Source organism: Ctenopharyngodon idella, chromosome 24, assembly GCF_019924925.1.
Source record: "Ctenopharyngodon idella isolate HZGC_01 chromosome 24, HZGC01, whole genome shotgun sequence".
Lineage (NCBI taxonomy): Eukaryota > Metazoa > Chordata > Actinopteri > Cypriniformes > Xenocyprididae > Ctenopharyngodon > Ctenopharyngodon idella.
In genome coordinates this window covers 6724741-6743103 of record NC_067243.1, presented here as the reverse complement: position 1 = coordinate 6743103, position 18363 = coordinate 6724741, and the positions used below count along the sequence as shown (strand labels likewise).

Sequence of the window (18363 nt, the reverse complement as noted above, 5' to 3'; positions counted from 1 at the left end):
CACAATCCCTCAAACAACACAACACAACTGATGTGATGCCACAATATTTTTAAGATTAAACCATGAAAAACTAGGCATATATGAGAAGATAAATATGATAATATACGATTACCATATTCATGTGCCATGATATTATCACTATATACTGTTCAAAATAGTAGTTTTTGTTTGTATACTAATAGCTATAGTATTGGATGGTAATATCATGCTAGTTTGATAAATGGACTAGGTACTAAATGATTACCCAAAAAAAAAAAAAAAAAAAATAGTATTCATAAAAGTAGCCTACTTTTGAGTAGTACAGTGTAAACTATAAATATTCTGTACCATAGTATTTATAAAAGTAGCCTAAAAGACAATGTAACCCAGATGAAACACTATAGTAATTTATAGTAAATACTATAGTGTTTTTGAACCATACTATAGTAAAGTACTTTAATTAATTTGTTGTGGTAATTCTATAGTTGCTGTGGTAACATAACAACTAAAGTAATATAAACAAATGACTTTACCCAATACTGTACTAAGTTTTCTACAACTATAGGGTATATTATACTACAATATACACTACAGTTTACTGTAGTAAAAACTAAGGTATACAGTATTTATTACAGTTTATCAGTTCACTATAGGTAATACTGTATGCTGAAGCATTCATTAACAAAGTGTTGTAAATAGTATAATATATACAGTATACTACACTTTACTATAGTATGGTTCAAAAACACTATAGTATTTACTATAGTATTTTTTTTCACCTAAAATCACTCATTTACATATTGTAATCATTGCAAAAACTGTCAGTTATGCCTATGTGCTGCTATTATGTTTGTTTATGTGTCTGCTTAGTTTGTTTATATGTCTCGTTTGTGTTTCTGAGTTGTCTTTTGCAGTACTTAAATCAATTGCAGAGGTTTATTTTAATAGAAAACCTCTTTGTAGTTGGCCTGAAAAGTCACTGTCATACTTAATCAATTAAAACAGCCAAACTGCAATGGAAATCCTTGTTTAAACTAGATTTTTAGTGACATTTGTCTTTTCCTCTCGCGCTCACTCGTGGAGCGCGTGCACAGCGCAAGTAGAGCGAGAGCGCGCAGAGAAGGACGTTGAGCGCGTCTGACTGAAAGTGGCTCGAGCGCTGGTAGGTGCGCGCAAAACCTGTTCACAGGATAATTTTTATCGAATAAAAATATTTTCCAACTTCAGATGACCATTTCTTATTAAATAAATCCGTAATGACACGTCGCAGTAACAAATAAACGAAATCATCGGGGGGGGAACTGGAATATGCCTCCACCTGACATTCAAAGGTAAAATCTCCTCAGAAAAAAAAGGAATTTGTTACTTACGGAAGGAACTGAAACAACTAAACTGTTTTTAAATTGCCTTCATTAATTATCCAGACAAGAAATTTGTATTGAATTCGTTCGAGAAACTCGGTGGCTTGTTGTTATTTAAAGATAATTGTGCGTCAAGTTGCTGAACTTAGGGATGATGAGAGTTTGAAGCGCACGCGACTCCCGCCGCTCCCGCGCGCCGGAGGATCCGTCCGTTCATGTTCATGGAGTTTATAAGCGGGAGCCGCTAGAATGGATGCAGTGATTGATGAAACGGAGGCCTTACAGAGATTCTTCGAAGGTAAGACAGTTCATTGACCTGTTGATGTGACCGTTTAAAAGTATTTCAAAATGGTGTCGCTTGTCAGATCACTGTTTCATCCGTAATACAGTGATGGATCAGATGGTAATACCATGGTACTCTTATTTACACCATTTCCGTACTCATAGGTAACCTATAAACTTAAAGTATGATTTAATATGTCCGAGTCAACCTGACTACATTAGGTTACAACAAATACAAGTCATTTTAAGTGTCAGAACAAGCAATAATAAAGCAAAACATGATTTTTGCCATGTTCAAGAACCTGTTATTGTCTATGTCCAGCAAACCATGAAGGTGTTTTTGTTACCTTGCTTGTAATGAACCTGATTCAGAAAAAAAATCACTCTAGTTAGAGATGATGGTTATTGTTAAATGTTCTACACTGATTTATTTCACAATAACATATTGGGTCACACTTTATAGAGTCCAGTTCTCACTATTAACTATGACTTTTGCCTCAATAAACTCCTAATTTCTGCTTATTAATAGTTAGTAAGGTAGTTGTTAAGTTTAGGTATTGGTAGGATTAAGGGATATAGAATATGGTCATGCAGAATAAGGTATTAATATGTGCTTTATAAGTACTAATAATCAGCCAATATCCTATTAATATGGATGCTAATAAGCAAGTTAATACAGTGAGAAGTGGAGCCTAAACTAAAGTGTTACCATTAAGCATATTTCACTGACAAGTTTTTTGTCATGTTTCAAACATTATTGGCCCGTGATTTAGGATGGTTGAATTTGTCAAGGGACATAAAAAGCCACTGATGAGCCATCCCAGGGAGGAATGTTGAAGGGCAGAAAGGTGGAGAGGATCGAAAAGAGAGATGATGTACGGATGCGGGGAGCGAAGGATGGAATCCAGAGGAGAGAGGAGGAGGGGTTTGAGGAGAAACACTGGGAAGGACAGAGGAATGTGATAAATGGTGTGTTTGTAATGGTTAAGACAGAGACAACGAGAATAAGAGAACTAAAGAGAGAGATGGATTAATGGATAGATAGTTGGGGCTGTTGAGCAAGAAAATAAGATGAAAACAAAAGGATGAATCAGATGTGATTCAATTCAGTTCATTCTTTATTTCAGAGACCCATAGGTCCATATCAAAAAGTAAAAAAGAAAACATACATTTATGAACAACTACAAACTTTCCTCTGATTTGTCCATTGTCCAGTTTATTATGAAGATTTTTGCATTGTTTTCATGACAGTTTAATACATTTTACCCACAATTTTCAAAACGGTAATGCCAAAAAATCTCATTATAGTTAATATAATGTAAAAAATTCAATATTATTTTAATAATATACATCATGTAGTATTTGTATGAATTAAAAAAACATTTTTTATTATTAATATAAAGTAAATTAAATATTATTTATATATATATATATATATATATATATATATATATACATCATGTAGTATTTGTATGAATAAAAAAAAAAACATTTTTATTACAGTATTTTTCTTGTATTATATATATTATTTTAAATTACAGTAACATGAATAATGAAAATACAAAATATATATAGATGCATTGCTTTAATGACAATTTGAGAAAATGTGCAAAGTTGTTATGAAAACGTAAAATCTGTGATGGTCCTAAAACCAAGATCTCATTTACAATTTCACATATAATTTATAACTTTTTCCTTTTCATTTTTGGGTGAAGTTTGTTGGATATGTTTTTGTGTGATTCACCCTTTTAGTGACATCACTGCAAAGTGTTGATTTATTTCCTTCTGCATTTTTTATCATCTTTTTTTCTTCAGAAAGCTTTTAACTTCATTGTCCCCTCAGAGTGGTTATATTAGTTTCTCTGTCATTCTTGACAGATAAAAGCCGTAGTTTTTTATGGTGAGTTCTAAGATGAACTGTTTATTTTGGAGGGATTTTCCAACCATAATTTGTGGCGAATCATTAGGCGTGAGTGCGTGTTCTCAGAGCAGGTGTAACGGTTTGTATATATGACAGTGTTTTACTGTAAACACTGTTGACTTCTTTGGGCTCTGGAGTTCGTGGCCGTCAAGAACTGCTCTTTAACGAGAATTTCACATGTTTACATTCTTCATTTGGGGAGTGAGGCACGATGTGCCTCTGGACCTGACCGAAACGCTGGAGATGTTCTTCTGACAGACTTTTCCACAGAGACACACTAGAAAAATACTCAAAAATAGGGATACAACAGTATTAGTATGCGATGTGAAATATGGAAGAATTGTGGTGTGGACACACTTATGTTTTTTTTCCACAATTTTTGTTCAGGAGTCTGTTTATGGTTTGTGTTTTTGACAACACTCTTGTGAATCAAGCAATAAATTTAACGTAAATGAGATTCTGATTCATATCCATTCAGATTTTGACGTTTTTCTATTATTTGACTGTGTGTATTTGTGCGATTGAATTGATGGCTGATTGCTGTTTTTAATTGTGCTTCACATCCACGATTCCCAATGAATGCCCAGTGTGTTTGTTCTCTGTTTGTTTGTGTTTGTGTGTGTGTTGTGTGCGTATAGTGGGGGGGGGGGGGTCTTAAATGAACATCCATTGTGGAGTACAGCAACACAAAGCACAAAAGAAGAGGCAGATTGAGCTGTTTGTCTGATTTGACCCTCAGCTGTCCAAGAGGAAAATTTTATTGCTCAGAGGTCGCTCTATCAAAGCTCAAACAATGTAATAGAGTTTCACGCAAATATCAAGTTTGTCTTGGATGTTTCGCTGACAATTCCCAGGAAGAAACAGAAATAGGCACATAGTTGTTGGAGGTAACGCATTACAAGTAACACGAATCATGTAATTAGATTACTTTTTAGTAAAATAAACTAGTAAAATAATGCATTACTTTACAACAAAAAATCTGAGTTACTTTTTCAAATAAGTAACGCAAGTTACTTTGTTTTCCCATTTACTAACTGACAGCTCTCTTGTCCCCATGTTGAGAGAAATCGTGAGTAAGTGCAGAGGTGTTGTGTGCGCTGTGTAAACATGATGGTTATTGTAGTTCTGGACTAAATGTGAGCAGCCATTTACTTATCTCATTTACACAAAAACAGTATTCCTCAAAATAAATTTATTCCTGCAATAATTAAATATATTAAATAACACAGAGCTGCGCCCTCTACTGTACAGGTGTAAATTTGCATTTCCTTTTGCATTTGCACTTTTGGTGTGAAAGGCAATATTGTAACACGTTACTTTTAACAGTAACTTTTTCCAACACTGGTTGTTGTACACTGTAAAAAATGCTGTGTTAAAAACAACCCAAGTTGGGTTGAAAATGGACCCAATGAACCCAGTGGTAGGGTGAAATGTTTGCCAAACTATCGTTTAAAAATTACTAAAATAGGTTGGAAATTAAAAATCAGACACATAATTACTAGAGGCAACGATACAAAAGGTAAACGTTTATTAATAAGCAATTTAATAAATGTGTATTGTTTAATTATTGTTCATTAAACTTATTAATAAATGTCAATTTCCAAAATATTTTGGGATCATTTTAAGCAAGCAATACAGTAATTTTTAAACAATTAATAAAACTACCCAGCAGATTGGGCAAACATTTAACCCAGCCGCTGGGTTTGTCCATTTTCAACCCAACTTGGGTTGTTCTTAACCCAGCATTTTTTAGAGTGTACAGTAAAAGGATAACAGCTCAGATCTTTTAGTCTTGGAAGAATTCAATGAGAAATGTTTATATTGAGATCTCTGACTTTTGATTGAGACTTTGGTGTTTTGGCAAATCAGTTTGAGACACTGTTGAGATCTCAGAGGAGACACAAGTGAGATTGCTTTCCACAGAAGAAACATCTGAGAAGCAGGAGACTTCATCAAAATTCTCCATTTAATCTCACTGATGTCTAGTAGAAACAATTTAGGGTTTTTTCAGTTCAAAATAATTCAATTTCCATTCTTCTGAGCTGTCTGATTTTACTTAAATTCATGTAAATATTGTGGAAGATTAATCGCTAGTAATAAATTGTACCACCTCACTTGTCTCAAGCTGGTGAACACATTTGAGAGGAATGGATTGACATTCTCAAAGTAAACAAACAGCCCTGATAAACTTCTTCTGTGTTTTCATTATTCACAAGGATGGATGGTTACTGGCTTCTATTTCTTTGGTTCTGAGAGGCATGGAGAGGATATTTTTCAGATATTTTCCTTAACATAACTAGCACCGAAACCCCTTGTGACATAAGAGCGCTCAGAAAGCGTGTTTAGCCTGATTGAGTGTAGCCATAAGCTGCTTATAGAGGGTACGCATGCCCCCTCTCTCTAATGCACTGGTCCATTCCTGGCATACCTACAAGACTGTTAAAAAACAGAATGAGGTGCAAGTAATGTTTCTTTCTCTCGTGCGTCTCTTTTTCGCTATCGCTGCCTCATTCCGACTCCATTAGTGTGACAGTGTGCAGACAGGGCGAGGGAGAGAGATAACAGACTTAGACGCGCACACAGATGGATGCACACACACACTCATACATGCTGTGGGTGGGGTGAGATAAGGGCAGGCCACAGGTCATACAAACACACACACATGCCAACATGCACAAGAAGAAACATACATGTATCAGTTTTGGTACACCAGCAGCACACATTAAGCACACAGGCACTGTGTTTTACAGAGCTGATTGGTCGAAATGCCAGCGTAGGAGTTGATGTTTTGGACCGTAACCCAACCGTGAGCACCATAACACGAAACTCACCCCTTCGCCACCCAAGCGGATGCCTGCCAGCAAAGTTTTCTACTAAAATTATTTGGGAAATTATGTCAACCTTTTACAGTAATTGGGTTTATCACAGCAAGACTGTAACCATGTCTTGAACATTGGGTGTAAAGGATTAAAAGGGATTTAAGAAGAGATAAGAATGGTAAAAGAAGTCTAATTATAGCCTATATAGTTGTGAAGTAATCCATTTCAACTTTGCAAATAATATTTTATTTAAAAATATGCACACATTCACTCTTGTTTGTATGTCTAATACGTCAAAAAATGTAAAAAAACAAAACATTTCTTGTCTCGTCACATTCAGTTATGTCTGACATCATTTATTTTCAATTCAAAATGGAGAAATTACATTAAAAAAAGTTGAGAAGTTTGCATCACTGTATGTTACTGTGGGTCGTTAAATATATCTATCGTAAAACAGTTATCAAAAATTAAATGTTTAGCTACTTATATCTTACCAAGCATACAATTTTCCACTGTAAAAACTAAAAGCGTCTTCAGTAAACTTTAAGCCGCGCCTTCTTCAATCTGATTGGCCGTCCCTTTGACATTGACGAGTGCTGTTAGACCGCTGAGGCAGACCAGACTAGAAACTTTTTAAACTGTCTGCCATCCTAACAACAAACAGAGCGGTGCGTAATGGAGAGCAGCATTAAGAAATTTCAAATATTAAGGGGGACAATTTGGCCATTTTTATTTCATTCATCCAGTTATTGGGGCTGACCTGTCCCCCTCATTGCCTATGGTGGTTACGGCCCTGTATCACAGTAGAAAATATTAGTGTTTGAACTTCATGGAGTTCTCAGACATGCTTAATTTAAATTCACCATGAAATTACATTTTCTATTTTTTTTTTTTTTTGTCTTTAATCAGAATAACTTCCCCTCCTTCTTGCAGCGACATCTCTTCTCTGATGAAGTGTTTACTGGCACGAGGGCGGGGCAACCTGTCACTCACATGAGATCGACCAATTGCAAACCACAACCATCCAATCAATTCCCCATGAACAAAATCAAGCCCCGCCCTACATTTGTTCTTGTTCAAGAAGCAGTTTCGCTCAGATATATGTCACAAAAGGGAAGAAAAGACTATCGCAACTTCCATTTCATGACGACTTTTAAGTTGAAATGTGTATTTTCTGCGCCACTATCAACGCAAAATGAAATTGCTGAAAAAGTGAATGTTTTACCAATTTGTTAATATTATTTATTTTGATAACATATACAAAATTTCCTGTGTCTGGGATGTTCTTACAACATCAATAATGCACTTGTTGACTTTTGTGAGGAGATTTTGGCAGGTTAGGTCACATTTATCCCGATATCAGAGTCATGGATCACTCTTGTGGGTACAGATGGTTCCTAGGGCTGATGTTTGATGGAGGGAATGGTTTGGCCGTTGCGCGTGGTCTCTCTCATGTAACAGTGTATTGCTGTCACTGGAATGCATTGTGTTTGAGCAGCCAGGCCTGTAACATTCACATGCCAGTTCCATTACAACAAACCAAAAATTACACACTTTCCACATTTCAGGTGACTGTGATCCGTTTCCCACGTCCTTCTTCCTTTTATTGGAACTACAGTCATTTTTAGATTTAGTAATTTTAGTACTTCAACTTCAACATTTCTCAGTTTTTTTAAGTTGAAGTTTTTCATCTAATATTTATATTTCTGTTTGATTTCAGCTTTATTTCAATGAACTAAATGTATTTTTAATAGTTTTTGATTTAGAGTTAGTTAACAAAAACAACACTGCCAGTGCATGTACTCAAAGAAATTGGTGCTTCACAATGTTTTAGTTTTTTTATTGAAATGTAATTTATTAAACAAAAATTGCAAATGTGTATGTTTAACTACAAAATAAATATGAGCAATCAGTCATTAATGATACTTGCATTTCACAAACCTTAAAGGGTTAGTTCACCCAAAAATGAAAATTCTGTCAATAATTACTCACCCTCATGTCGTTCCACACCCGTAAGACCTTCATTCATCTTCAGAACACAAATTAAGATATTTTTGATAAAATCAGATGGCTCAGTGAGGCCTCCATTGACAGCAAGATATTAACACTTTCAGATGTCCAGAAAGCTACTGAAGACATATTTATTAAAAGAATACTTTTTGTGTGCCAAAAAAAACAAAATAACGACTTTTCAACAATATCTAGTGATGGCCGATTTCAAAACACTGCTTCGAAGCTTTACGAATCTTTTGTTTCGAATCAGTGGTTTGGAGCGCCAAAGTCACATAATTTCAGTAAACGAGGCTTTGTTATGTCATAAGTGTTTCGAAATTTCAATGGTACACCACTGGGGGGCGTGACTTTGGCAGTTTGATACACGCTCCGAACCACTGATTCGAAACAAAAGATTTGTAAAGCTTCGAAGCTTCATGAAGCAGTGTTTTGAAATCGCCCATCACTAGATATTGTTGAATAAAGTCGTTATTTTGTTTTTTGCCGCACAAAAAGTATTCTTGTTGCTTTATAATATTAAGGTAGAACCACTGTAGTCACATGAACTGATTTAAATATGTCTTTAGTAGCTTTCTGGGCATCTGAAAGTGTTAATTATCTTGCTGTCAATGGAGGCCTCATTGAGCCATCGGATTTTATCAAAAATATCTTAATTTGTGTTCTGAAGATGAACGAAGATCTTACAGGTGTGGAACGACATGAGGGTGAGTAATTAATGACAGAATTTTCATTTTTGGGTGAACTAAACCTTTAAGCACCTATAACTTGCTTCATTACTGAAAGTAATGAAAGTAACTTGCAGTTTAAGTGAGTCAGATGTTGATTCATTAACCTTTCCTGATTCACTGAGTTAATTCAGTAAAAGATTCACTAGTCTGATTCAAACCAGTAACCCCTGACTTTCCCTGCGTCCCAATATGCATAATTATCCATACTAAATAGTGTGTGAGATTATAAGTGTTTCCCAAAGCATAGTATGTTGAAAAGAGTATGCCAAAAGTCCCCGTAAGGTGTACTATTTTCCAAGTGTGGATCCGTGCACACTAGAACGGCTAATTTTGCACACAACCATTTGCGATTAGGAGGAGGATTCGGCTTAGAACTACAAACACGAATAAAAAAAAAAAAAACTACAAACATGGCGGGTGTGCGTGACCTACGGATAAAAAAAGAAAAAGAGAGGTTTGAGTGACTAATAATCAACATTTAACCTGATAAAAAAATATTTATTTAATGTTATCCGTGTTATATTTCATCTGCAACAACAATGTGGACTTTTATAAAGATCCATTAGGCCATTAACTTTCAAATGCAAACACATGATGAGAATTCTCCGCATGAAAGACCCACAGATCAACTTTTTGAATGAATCATCAAAAGAATCAGTTCATAAGAGTCATTTGCTTGTGAATCAGATTACAATGGTCGTGTTGTTTGTTTTTGTGTGCAGTTCTTGATGACAACTCAATAGAAAAAATATATATATTATCATTATTAAATCCAGACTGGATAAAATCGTATTTCTTTTTCCATAGCACTGGAGATTCAGCAGCAGAAATTCTTCCACTGACACCATGCAGATTTTTCATTTGTTGAAAGTGGAACATTTAAACTCATGTGGCTGATCGGACCACACCAGATAATCTGGCTAGTGACTCGGCATGTTAGTGGGGATTAAACTGGGGCACTGGGGTTAAAATTGTTGACAATGTTGATGCGTGTGGGACTGTTACTGTTACACCCCTCTGAAAATGTATCATTCCTTGAATTCCTTATTGTTACCCGACATGTTTCCTTTCTCTGCTGACAGTATGAAGGCGTTCGCTGCTCTCTAACCACTCTATCATTCTCTCTCTCGTGTTCGTGGACTAAAGGTAAGCTGCTCAGGTCGGCCGGTGCATTCAGTGCTGGTGGGCGACTAGAACTGTGTGTGGTGGCCTGGTACAGCTCTGTCCCATGACTGAGACCTAATCCTGCATTACAACACACACACACACACATTCACGTAACCCTGTACCCGCCAGCTGAGGTCCGAGACGGAAAGGTGTATGTTGTTTGGAAGGATATGAGAGACGTACTGGGTCATATACACGCATCTTCAGTTTTGTAGGTTGTGTCTGTCCTAAAACAAAATGCTGTGGCTTCGAGCAGGTACTGTCTCTCTTTTTCTCTCACACTCAAGTCTTTTCTTATTATTCACATTGCCAGACCTCATGCATTCGTTCAGTAGCCTATATGTGTGTGTGCATGCTTGGTATGAATGTGTGTATTTCAATGCGATATTTTCATATGTTAACCTTAATTATTAAGCTTTAGCATGTAACTCGCCCTGCATTATTTGTACTAAAGACATGAATGATTGCTGTTACTATTCTAAGTGATTTGCGATTTTTTGACTAACGGACTTTGAAGGAGGAAACCAAACCATTTAATATCATAGAGACTTGGGGGTGGGATCCTTTGAGCCAGTAAGAAGCCACCTAGCAACAGCATAGCAACAAGTTAAAAACACTCAGAACCCACTTTAGCATCATGTTGGCGGTTGGCCTACAAATTGACATCATGGTTAAACAACTTGATTGCTGAAACACTCCAGTAAAATGTCCTATAAAAACCTTATTTTTGTTAGATTCTCTTAAAAATAAAGGTTCTTTATTGGCATTAAGAACCTTTATCATCCATGGAACCTTTTTACTGGACAAAAGATTCTTTATAGTGGAAAAAAAGTTCTTTAGATCATTAAAATGTTCTTCACACTAAGTAAAAAAAGTTCTTTTTTAGAATGTTCACTGAACTTCTTCTATGACATCACTGCAAAAACACCCTTTTGGAACCTTTATTTTTAAGAGAGTAGTGACAATATCAGTGTGTGTTTTGTCTGGTACTGATTGCGATTTTACAGTTCTCTCATCACGTCAATAATTGTGTAACTAAGACAAATGTTTTCCTCTCTAACTGTGTGGATACTCAAATGAATGTTGTATTGATCACTGTGATGCTGTGTGTGTTTTTGTCTTTTTAAGGTAGTGTTTACCATTTGATAATATTGTGGACTTCGCTCTATCATACTTTACTCTGGTGTGAATTAGGGCTTAATGATTAACATCCATAAGAAGTCACATACAATGATCGGTTTCACACGGAAACAAATCGGGAGATGTAGAGAAACGGCATATGCCGAGGGAGGTAAAGAGAGATAGAGGGAGAGAGATATAAATGGAGACAGGGAGGAGGGGATGTATGGCATATCGTTGACTGTGATTAATGAGCTCTCAAGGGAGAGTTTCTGATTCGGCCCCTCAGAGATGGCAAATGCTTTAGTTCAGAATCATCATTTCTAAACACAAAATTCTTCTTGATCAGCCAATGATGGAAGGGAAACCAATCTAAAACACTTTCAAAAAGTAAAGTTACAATGTGTTAAAATGATTTTACTATGCAACCCTCAGTCACATATGCGACCAATTTTCACGAGAGGCGACTAAAAAAATGTCTTTTATTAGCCAATGGCTAGTAAATTGTACGATTTCAGTCACCTGTAGTTGAGTTAGAGGCAAAAAAAGTTTAGCGCAGATATAATTTCATTGCCTGCTGAGTTTACGCATCGTCACTTGGCTGAGAGCGCCCTCTGTTGGTTTCTCTCAAACACACGCACTCAATTTTAAAGAAAGCACATGCAGGGCTCGTTGACAGAAATGTCACTGTCCCGATAGGGCCAGTGCTGTGTCGTCATGAAAGTTTATCATTTGCATGCACTTTTAAGCCTTGCCAATTTAAACATTTAAGCGCAAGAAGACGCGAAAGATAACAGAAAGCCGCATCTGACAGCACGCGAATACTGAATTGAGCTTTCTTTCACGTCTTGTGCTTGAACGGACAATTTCACACAAAATTATGTCAAAATGCCAGTTTTGGCGAGTATCCTAGTAAACATAATCGGTTATTTCTAAAGTGAATATAAACAGTTGAGAAAGTAAAGATGTGTAATAGTATATTGGATCAGTGCATTAGCTTCACTTCAGAATTAAAATTTCCTGATAAATTACTCACCCCCATGTCATCCAAGATGTTCATGTCTTTCTTTCTTCTGTCGAAATTTCTGAAATCCGCCGGATTTTTCTCCATATACTGGACTTCAACAGTCCAAATTGCAGTTTCAGTGCAGCTCTACACGATCCCAGACGAGGAATAAGGGTCTTTCTAGTGAAACGATCAGCCATTTTCTAAAAAAAAAAAAAAATTATATACTTTTTAACCACAAATGCTCATCTTGCACTGCTCTGCGATGCGCCACGCATTACGTAATCACGTTGGAAAGGTCACGCGTGACGTAGGCAGAAGTACTGATCCAGTGTTTACAAAGCTAACGTGCAAAGACTAAGTCAAACGACCTTTAGAAAAAAAGGTAAAACAACGATGTCGGACGATTTTGAAGTTGGAGGAGAAATTTTGAGATTTTTTTGAGAGTTTTTTGCCCTACCGCGGTACTTCCGTTGACCTTTCCAACATGATAGATAGATAGATAGATAGATAGATAGATAGATAGAGATTGATTGATTGATTGATTGATTCCTGGTGAGGAATTGGAACTATCCACTTCATAAACTTTTGATTGTGTTCTGTTAGTTGTGTGTTTGTGTTTGAATGGTTATATTTGAATAAACTTTGAATTGTTCAACAACAGCTAAAATTAGTTTAGCTCTGGCATTTTGAGTTGATTTAGTGCTGTTTACATGTTTTGAAACAAACATATGAGTTTAATCTTTCTACACTAATCAAATGTCAACACATATTTAGCAATACTGAGTGGGGAAAAAGTTTGTGAGCTTGTGGTTTTAATTGAATGTGATAAGTAACGGAAAATAATGCCAAGACAACACGTTTTTAGTGATCTTCACAGAGCATGTGTACGCATACAAACGTTTGATATGGCACACAATTCTGAACATCATAAATATCATAAAAACATCCTAAAACATTTCACAAAACAGTACAGAGCGTGCGTTTCTCCTCTGTTTGTTATAATCACCTCCTTCTCTCTTTTTCAACATCGCTCTCTCACTCTTTTCCCCCACTCTCATTCCTGTCAGTCAATCTTGCAGCCGTTATCAGCTCTGGCCTGGCAGATTTACAGCAGGAGGATAGAAACATCTGGATCATATTTAGTAAAATCATCCCTCTCCGTTCCTATTTGCCCTGCTGGCACACTCATAAAGCTGTCCGAGCGGAGACCCCGATCGCAGCGCCTCGAAACATTACGTCAGCGTTGATTTTTCCCTGCAGAGCAGCAGTTTCATTACTCAGTATAATTTTTGATATTACACTTATAAAAAAGTGTTTCGTAAATCACAGTTGAGATTACTCAAGTGGTTTATGGTAAGTGACTGCTTTGGTAATCTCACAACCACAGAAATTATCCATGAGGATTCACAGGTGGATCAGGTGTCAGAACCATCCATGCTGTTCTTGGTCACGAAGAGAACAGCTTTGGGATATTTTGAGAGTCAGGATTGTGTCGTTTTTTTTGTGTGGTGTATTGTTTGGGTCAGGACATCCACTGAGGTGGGATGTGATCCCTCTCAGGCTGAGGGGGCTGATGGACCAGAGAGTTTTCCCAACACTAACACAGGAATTCTTCACATTCCGGCTTCGTTAGTGGTCTAATCTATCAAAGAAAGCGAGAGAGCGAGTGAGATCAGGGGTTTAGTGGGGGTCTCGACTATACCTCCACCTGACCTTGGGCTGATTCCCCTCATTCTCTCCATCCACTTACTTTGTGTAATTCTGTATTTGTTGTTGAAACTTGTACTTCAGTGGCTGAATTTTTCAACATCAAGATCTTAGGTTATAATTTATTTGATTGTATAAGGGAAAGATTATTATGGAAGCTTGTTTCCGCCACTAAATAAAAAAAAAAAAAAAAAGGTAATTCTGACTTTATATCTCAGAATTCTGACTTTAAAACTCGCAATTCTGACTTTATATCTCAGAATTCTGACTTTATATCACGCAATTCTGACTTTATATCTCGCAATTGTGACTTTATTACTCGCACTTCTGACTTTAAAACTCACAATTCTGACTTTAGATCTCGCAATTCTGATTTTAGATCACACAATACATGTTTTTTTTTTTCCCAGTGGACTTGAGAAAAGGAAGTACGACTTTATGTATTTATTTGTTTGTTTGTTTTTTTGTTGTTATTTTAATGTTTGAGTTTTCAAAATTTACATTTTTTTTTTTTACATTTATATTGGCCCAAAGGATAATTAATTAATTTATTTATTTATTTATTTATTTAATGTTATTTGTTTCTTTATTTTACAATAATAATTTTAAAATATATATACATTTTAAAATACAAAATTATTCATATAAAAATTATATGATTTTTTTAAAGTTAAATAACATTCATATGGGTTTCTAATGATGAATATTATAATATTCATTCAATTTAAAAAAAAATTAAGAACATGAACATACTTTTTGATTAAATAACACTGGTAAATTGCATAAAGAGAACATAGAATATGCAAGAAAAGATGCTTTATTTGGCTTAAGTGCGCCGGGTCAGTCAGCCTGGGTGAGAGTGACGTATTGCGGGTGTTGCAAACAGAGTGATTACAGACGGGTCATGTGGTGCAGATTTGGAGAGATTTGGTAAAGAAGTGGAGAAGGGGGTAGAGCAGAGAGGCAAGGATTGGAAAAGAGAGAAAAGCTACTTTAGCTTTTCTTTGAAAGTGACAGACCTTCTTCATGTTCTGTCTATAACCTGCAAGACATTTATGTCTTTACTGACCTCATCTGTGTTCCCCAGTTTGAACATATGTCATTAATCTGCCTATTAAACAAGCAAACAAATGATCAGAAGTGTTGCAAGCCACATGAATCATAATACTGTCTGTCTTTTTTTGTTAAGATGTTGTGAAACTGTTATTTTATCACTGTAGAAATGGTGCGTAGGAACACGATACTCATCCTCCTCTCTCACTCTCTTCTTCTACCTTTTTCTGTCCTTCTCTCCCTCTGTTTCCCTCGTAGGTCATGATATTAACAGCTCTTTGGAGCCAACAAACATTGACACCAGTATCCTGGAGGAATACATCAGCAAAGAGGACGACAGCACTGACATGTAAGAACTCATGTACGCTTGAGTTTCTGTGTGTAATCTGGAGACTGTTTGTACCACTCGGTACACCAAATGTGTTATGATTATGTGCTTATTTTGATAATAATGAGTCATTTTGGCCATCAGCTGGTGATTTGGGTTTTTTTCCTCTAGTTGTTTCACAGAGGTCCACAGCACCCCAGGACCCCAGTATACTTCGCCCCAGGCCGGGGCATCCTCTTCAGGGGGGTTAGGGTGTGGCGTGAGCCCCCCCATCCCCCTGCGCCAGGGCGCCGTCCCGTCTCTGCCCCAGGCCTGCCAGAATCCCTATCCACCTCCACCACCACTGGGCCACCTCAGACACAACTACCCCTGCCTGGGGCAACAGCAGAGCCAAACACCCCAACAGCCACACGTCAAACCGGACCACCGTGGGCAGTACGCACCCGGGTAAGAGAAAGAGAGAGCAGCGAGGAGCAAATATAGCATAAATATGACAAATATTAATTTAACAAAGTGATTTGTATGTAAACATATGATTTTTAGTAAAAAAAACCCCACCCCTAAATCTGCGTAAAACCCAAAGTATACCTAGTTTCTTAAGGCTGAGTAAGACAGACGGAGGAGTGAACTGGGAATAAGCACTGAGACATAAGATGAATGGGTCAGGCCTGATATCCTGTGAGGAATTGTGCAATCAGTAATGGACTTTTATAATGTTGCCCAAAAGGAGGGGCAGGTATGTCATTAGTGAGCTTTTTGATGGGTTTCCAATTAAAACAAGAACTGATTCACTACAGTGGTCCTATGTTTAGTGGTGCATGCAAAGGCATCACTTTTATTTGTTCAACTTCAGCGTGTGCATCGTTCATTTTTTATATATATAATCATTTACACAGTTGCTGTCACAACTTGTTTTCATGACAAATTTATTTAAACATATGTGACCCGTGCTGGCAAAATGAGTCGCAATGAGCAAATTTTCAAAAATGAGTTATTGTTATTCTTACAATCAATATTAAAAAACCATCAAAATGATGTACGATTTGTTTGGAATCTGACAAAAAATGTGACTGAGCTACACCTGTTTAGAGTCGGGAAAGTCAAAAGAGAAAAATTTAGTTAAAGGATTAGTTCACTTTCAAATGAAAATGACCCAAAGCTTTACTCACCCTCAAGCCATCCTAGCTGTATATGACTTTCTTCTTTCTGACGAACACAATCGTAGAAATTTTAATAAATATCCTGAGGCATCCGAGCCTTATAATGGCAGTAAGTGTTACCAAACGAGTATGAGCTGAAGAAAATGTCTCCATCCACATCCATCCATCATAAATATATTCCACGCGGCTCCGGAGGGCCTTCTGAAGCGAAGCGATGCATTTGTGTAAAAAGAAAATATCCATATTTAACAAGTTATGAAGTAAAATATCTAGCTTCCGCCAGACCGCCTTCCGTATTCTTCAAAAAGCTTACGCTGTACGTCCTACGCCTTCCCTATTCAACTTACGGAATTGACGTGACGCCAGTTCCGTTTTTTCTGTAATTTGAATATGACCAATTTTAATACCAATTTTTGTTTACATCAGTATAAGTTTGAAAATCACATTTCATTGGTTTAGAATCATGCCATCAAGAATTCGCTATGAATATTCACAAAGTTGGAATTTTGCGCTTTACAACTATAGCCCCTCCGGTTCGGCTCTAAGCGGGATTCAAACCCGGGTCCGTCTGCATGGGAGTCAGGCACTCTAACAAGGAAGCTAAAGACTGCAGTCTCTAGCATCATTCGCTAGAGCGCCTCTTGAGTTCAGGGGAGTGAGGTTTACACACACAGCTCTTATTAGCCTACGTCTGTTACAACAGGACTCCAACCCCGGCCCGTCCGCATGGGAGTCCGGCACTCTATCAAGAAGGCTAAAGACCGCAGTCTGTCAGGGACACACACAGTTCTTACTAGCCTACATCTGTTACACAACGATACCAAACTTGTGTTGAAGGAAACGCCAGTCATCGAGAAGTGAGCAGAGAAAAACTGCATTTTTCATGGTCAAAAGGTACTCCTCTCAGAAAACGCAGAAATAAAGATACTCTTAGATGTTTTATTGCTATTTGGAGCATTGGGATCGCTAGGCGAGGGCTTAATGAACTCATTTTTGTGAAAACCTCAATTTCGACCAAATTGACATTTTTCACTTGTTTTGTCTGTAGCTCGAAATTAGCCCGTGCGCATTCCAACTCATTCTGCCAGCGTGGGTCATATGTATTAAAAAATTTAAGGCATTACTAACAGGTAAAGTAAATATAATGAATATATAAGCTAATAGAGTGCATAAATTTCCACTCTAGAGTTCATTTCTCTAGTGAACTAACATGCTGTGGACACTAAATGACTTGCCTGAGGTAAATGTGATGCTACGTGAGATATTATTCTCAAGCTGTTTTATTGATGTCTTTCCGCGGTTGAAACACTGGTTGAGAGATTGTAAACATATCTATGCATAGATCGCCTGTTCTTCTTCTGCGCCTTTTCCTGTTGTGGCGGTTAGTAAACAGCATTGCATTACCGTGCGCGCCCCCTTCTGGATTGGAGTGTGGCTCGCCTGTGACTGACTGTATTCGTCGTCTGACTGTATGAACCGAACCGTTACGTCCGTACCGTCACACCCCTAATATCAACACATTAAAAATCACTCAGAATAACTTGCAATCACAAAACCCTGACAATCACTCATGTTGTTTTGTATTTAATGTGTTTAATTTATATAAATTGTATTTAATGTTATTATTTTTGCAGAACGCTACCTGAGTCCCCTCCAGACTCCAGCTCAGAGCCGTATTCACCCCAGCAAGCCAACGGTAAGTTCAATCCACCTGAAT

The 18363-nt window shown here is 37.0% G+C and overlaps 1 protein-coding gene across 4 annotated transcripts in view; it reads left to right on the top strand.

Annotated features, from left to right (window-relative positions):
* Positions 1 to 1071: 1071 nt before the first annotated feature.
* Positions 1072 to 18363, top strand: part of myrf (myelin regulatory factor) — a 32780-nt gene continuing 15488 nt past the window's right edge. For 3 of the 4 annotated variants that reach the window (XM_051884635.1, XM_051884634.1, XM_051884632.1), the window contains exons 1-4: positions 1072 to 1638; positions 15417 to 15507; positions 15658 to 15933; positions 18281 to 18342. In XM_051884635.1, the coding sequence (XP_051740595.1) occupies positions 1590 to 1638; positions 15417 to 15507; positions 15658 to 15933; positions 18281 to 18342 (478 nt within the window). In that variant the 5' untranslated portion in view covers positions 1072 to 1589. The remainder of the gene's footprint in view (positions 1639 to 15416; positions 15508 to 15657; positions 15934 to 18280; positions 18343 to 18363) is intronic. The other variant, XM_051884633.1, reaches the window with a different exon arrangement.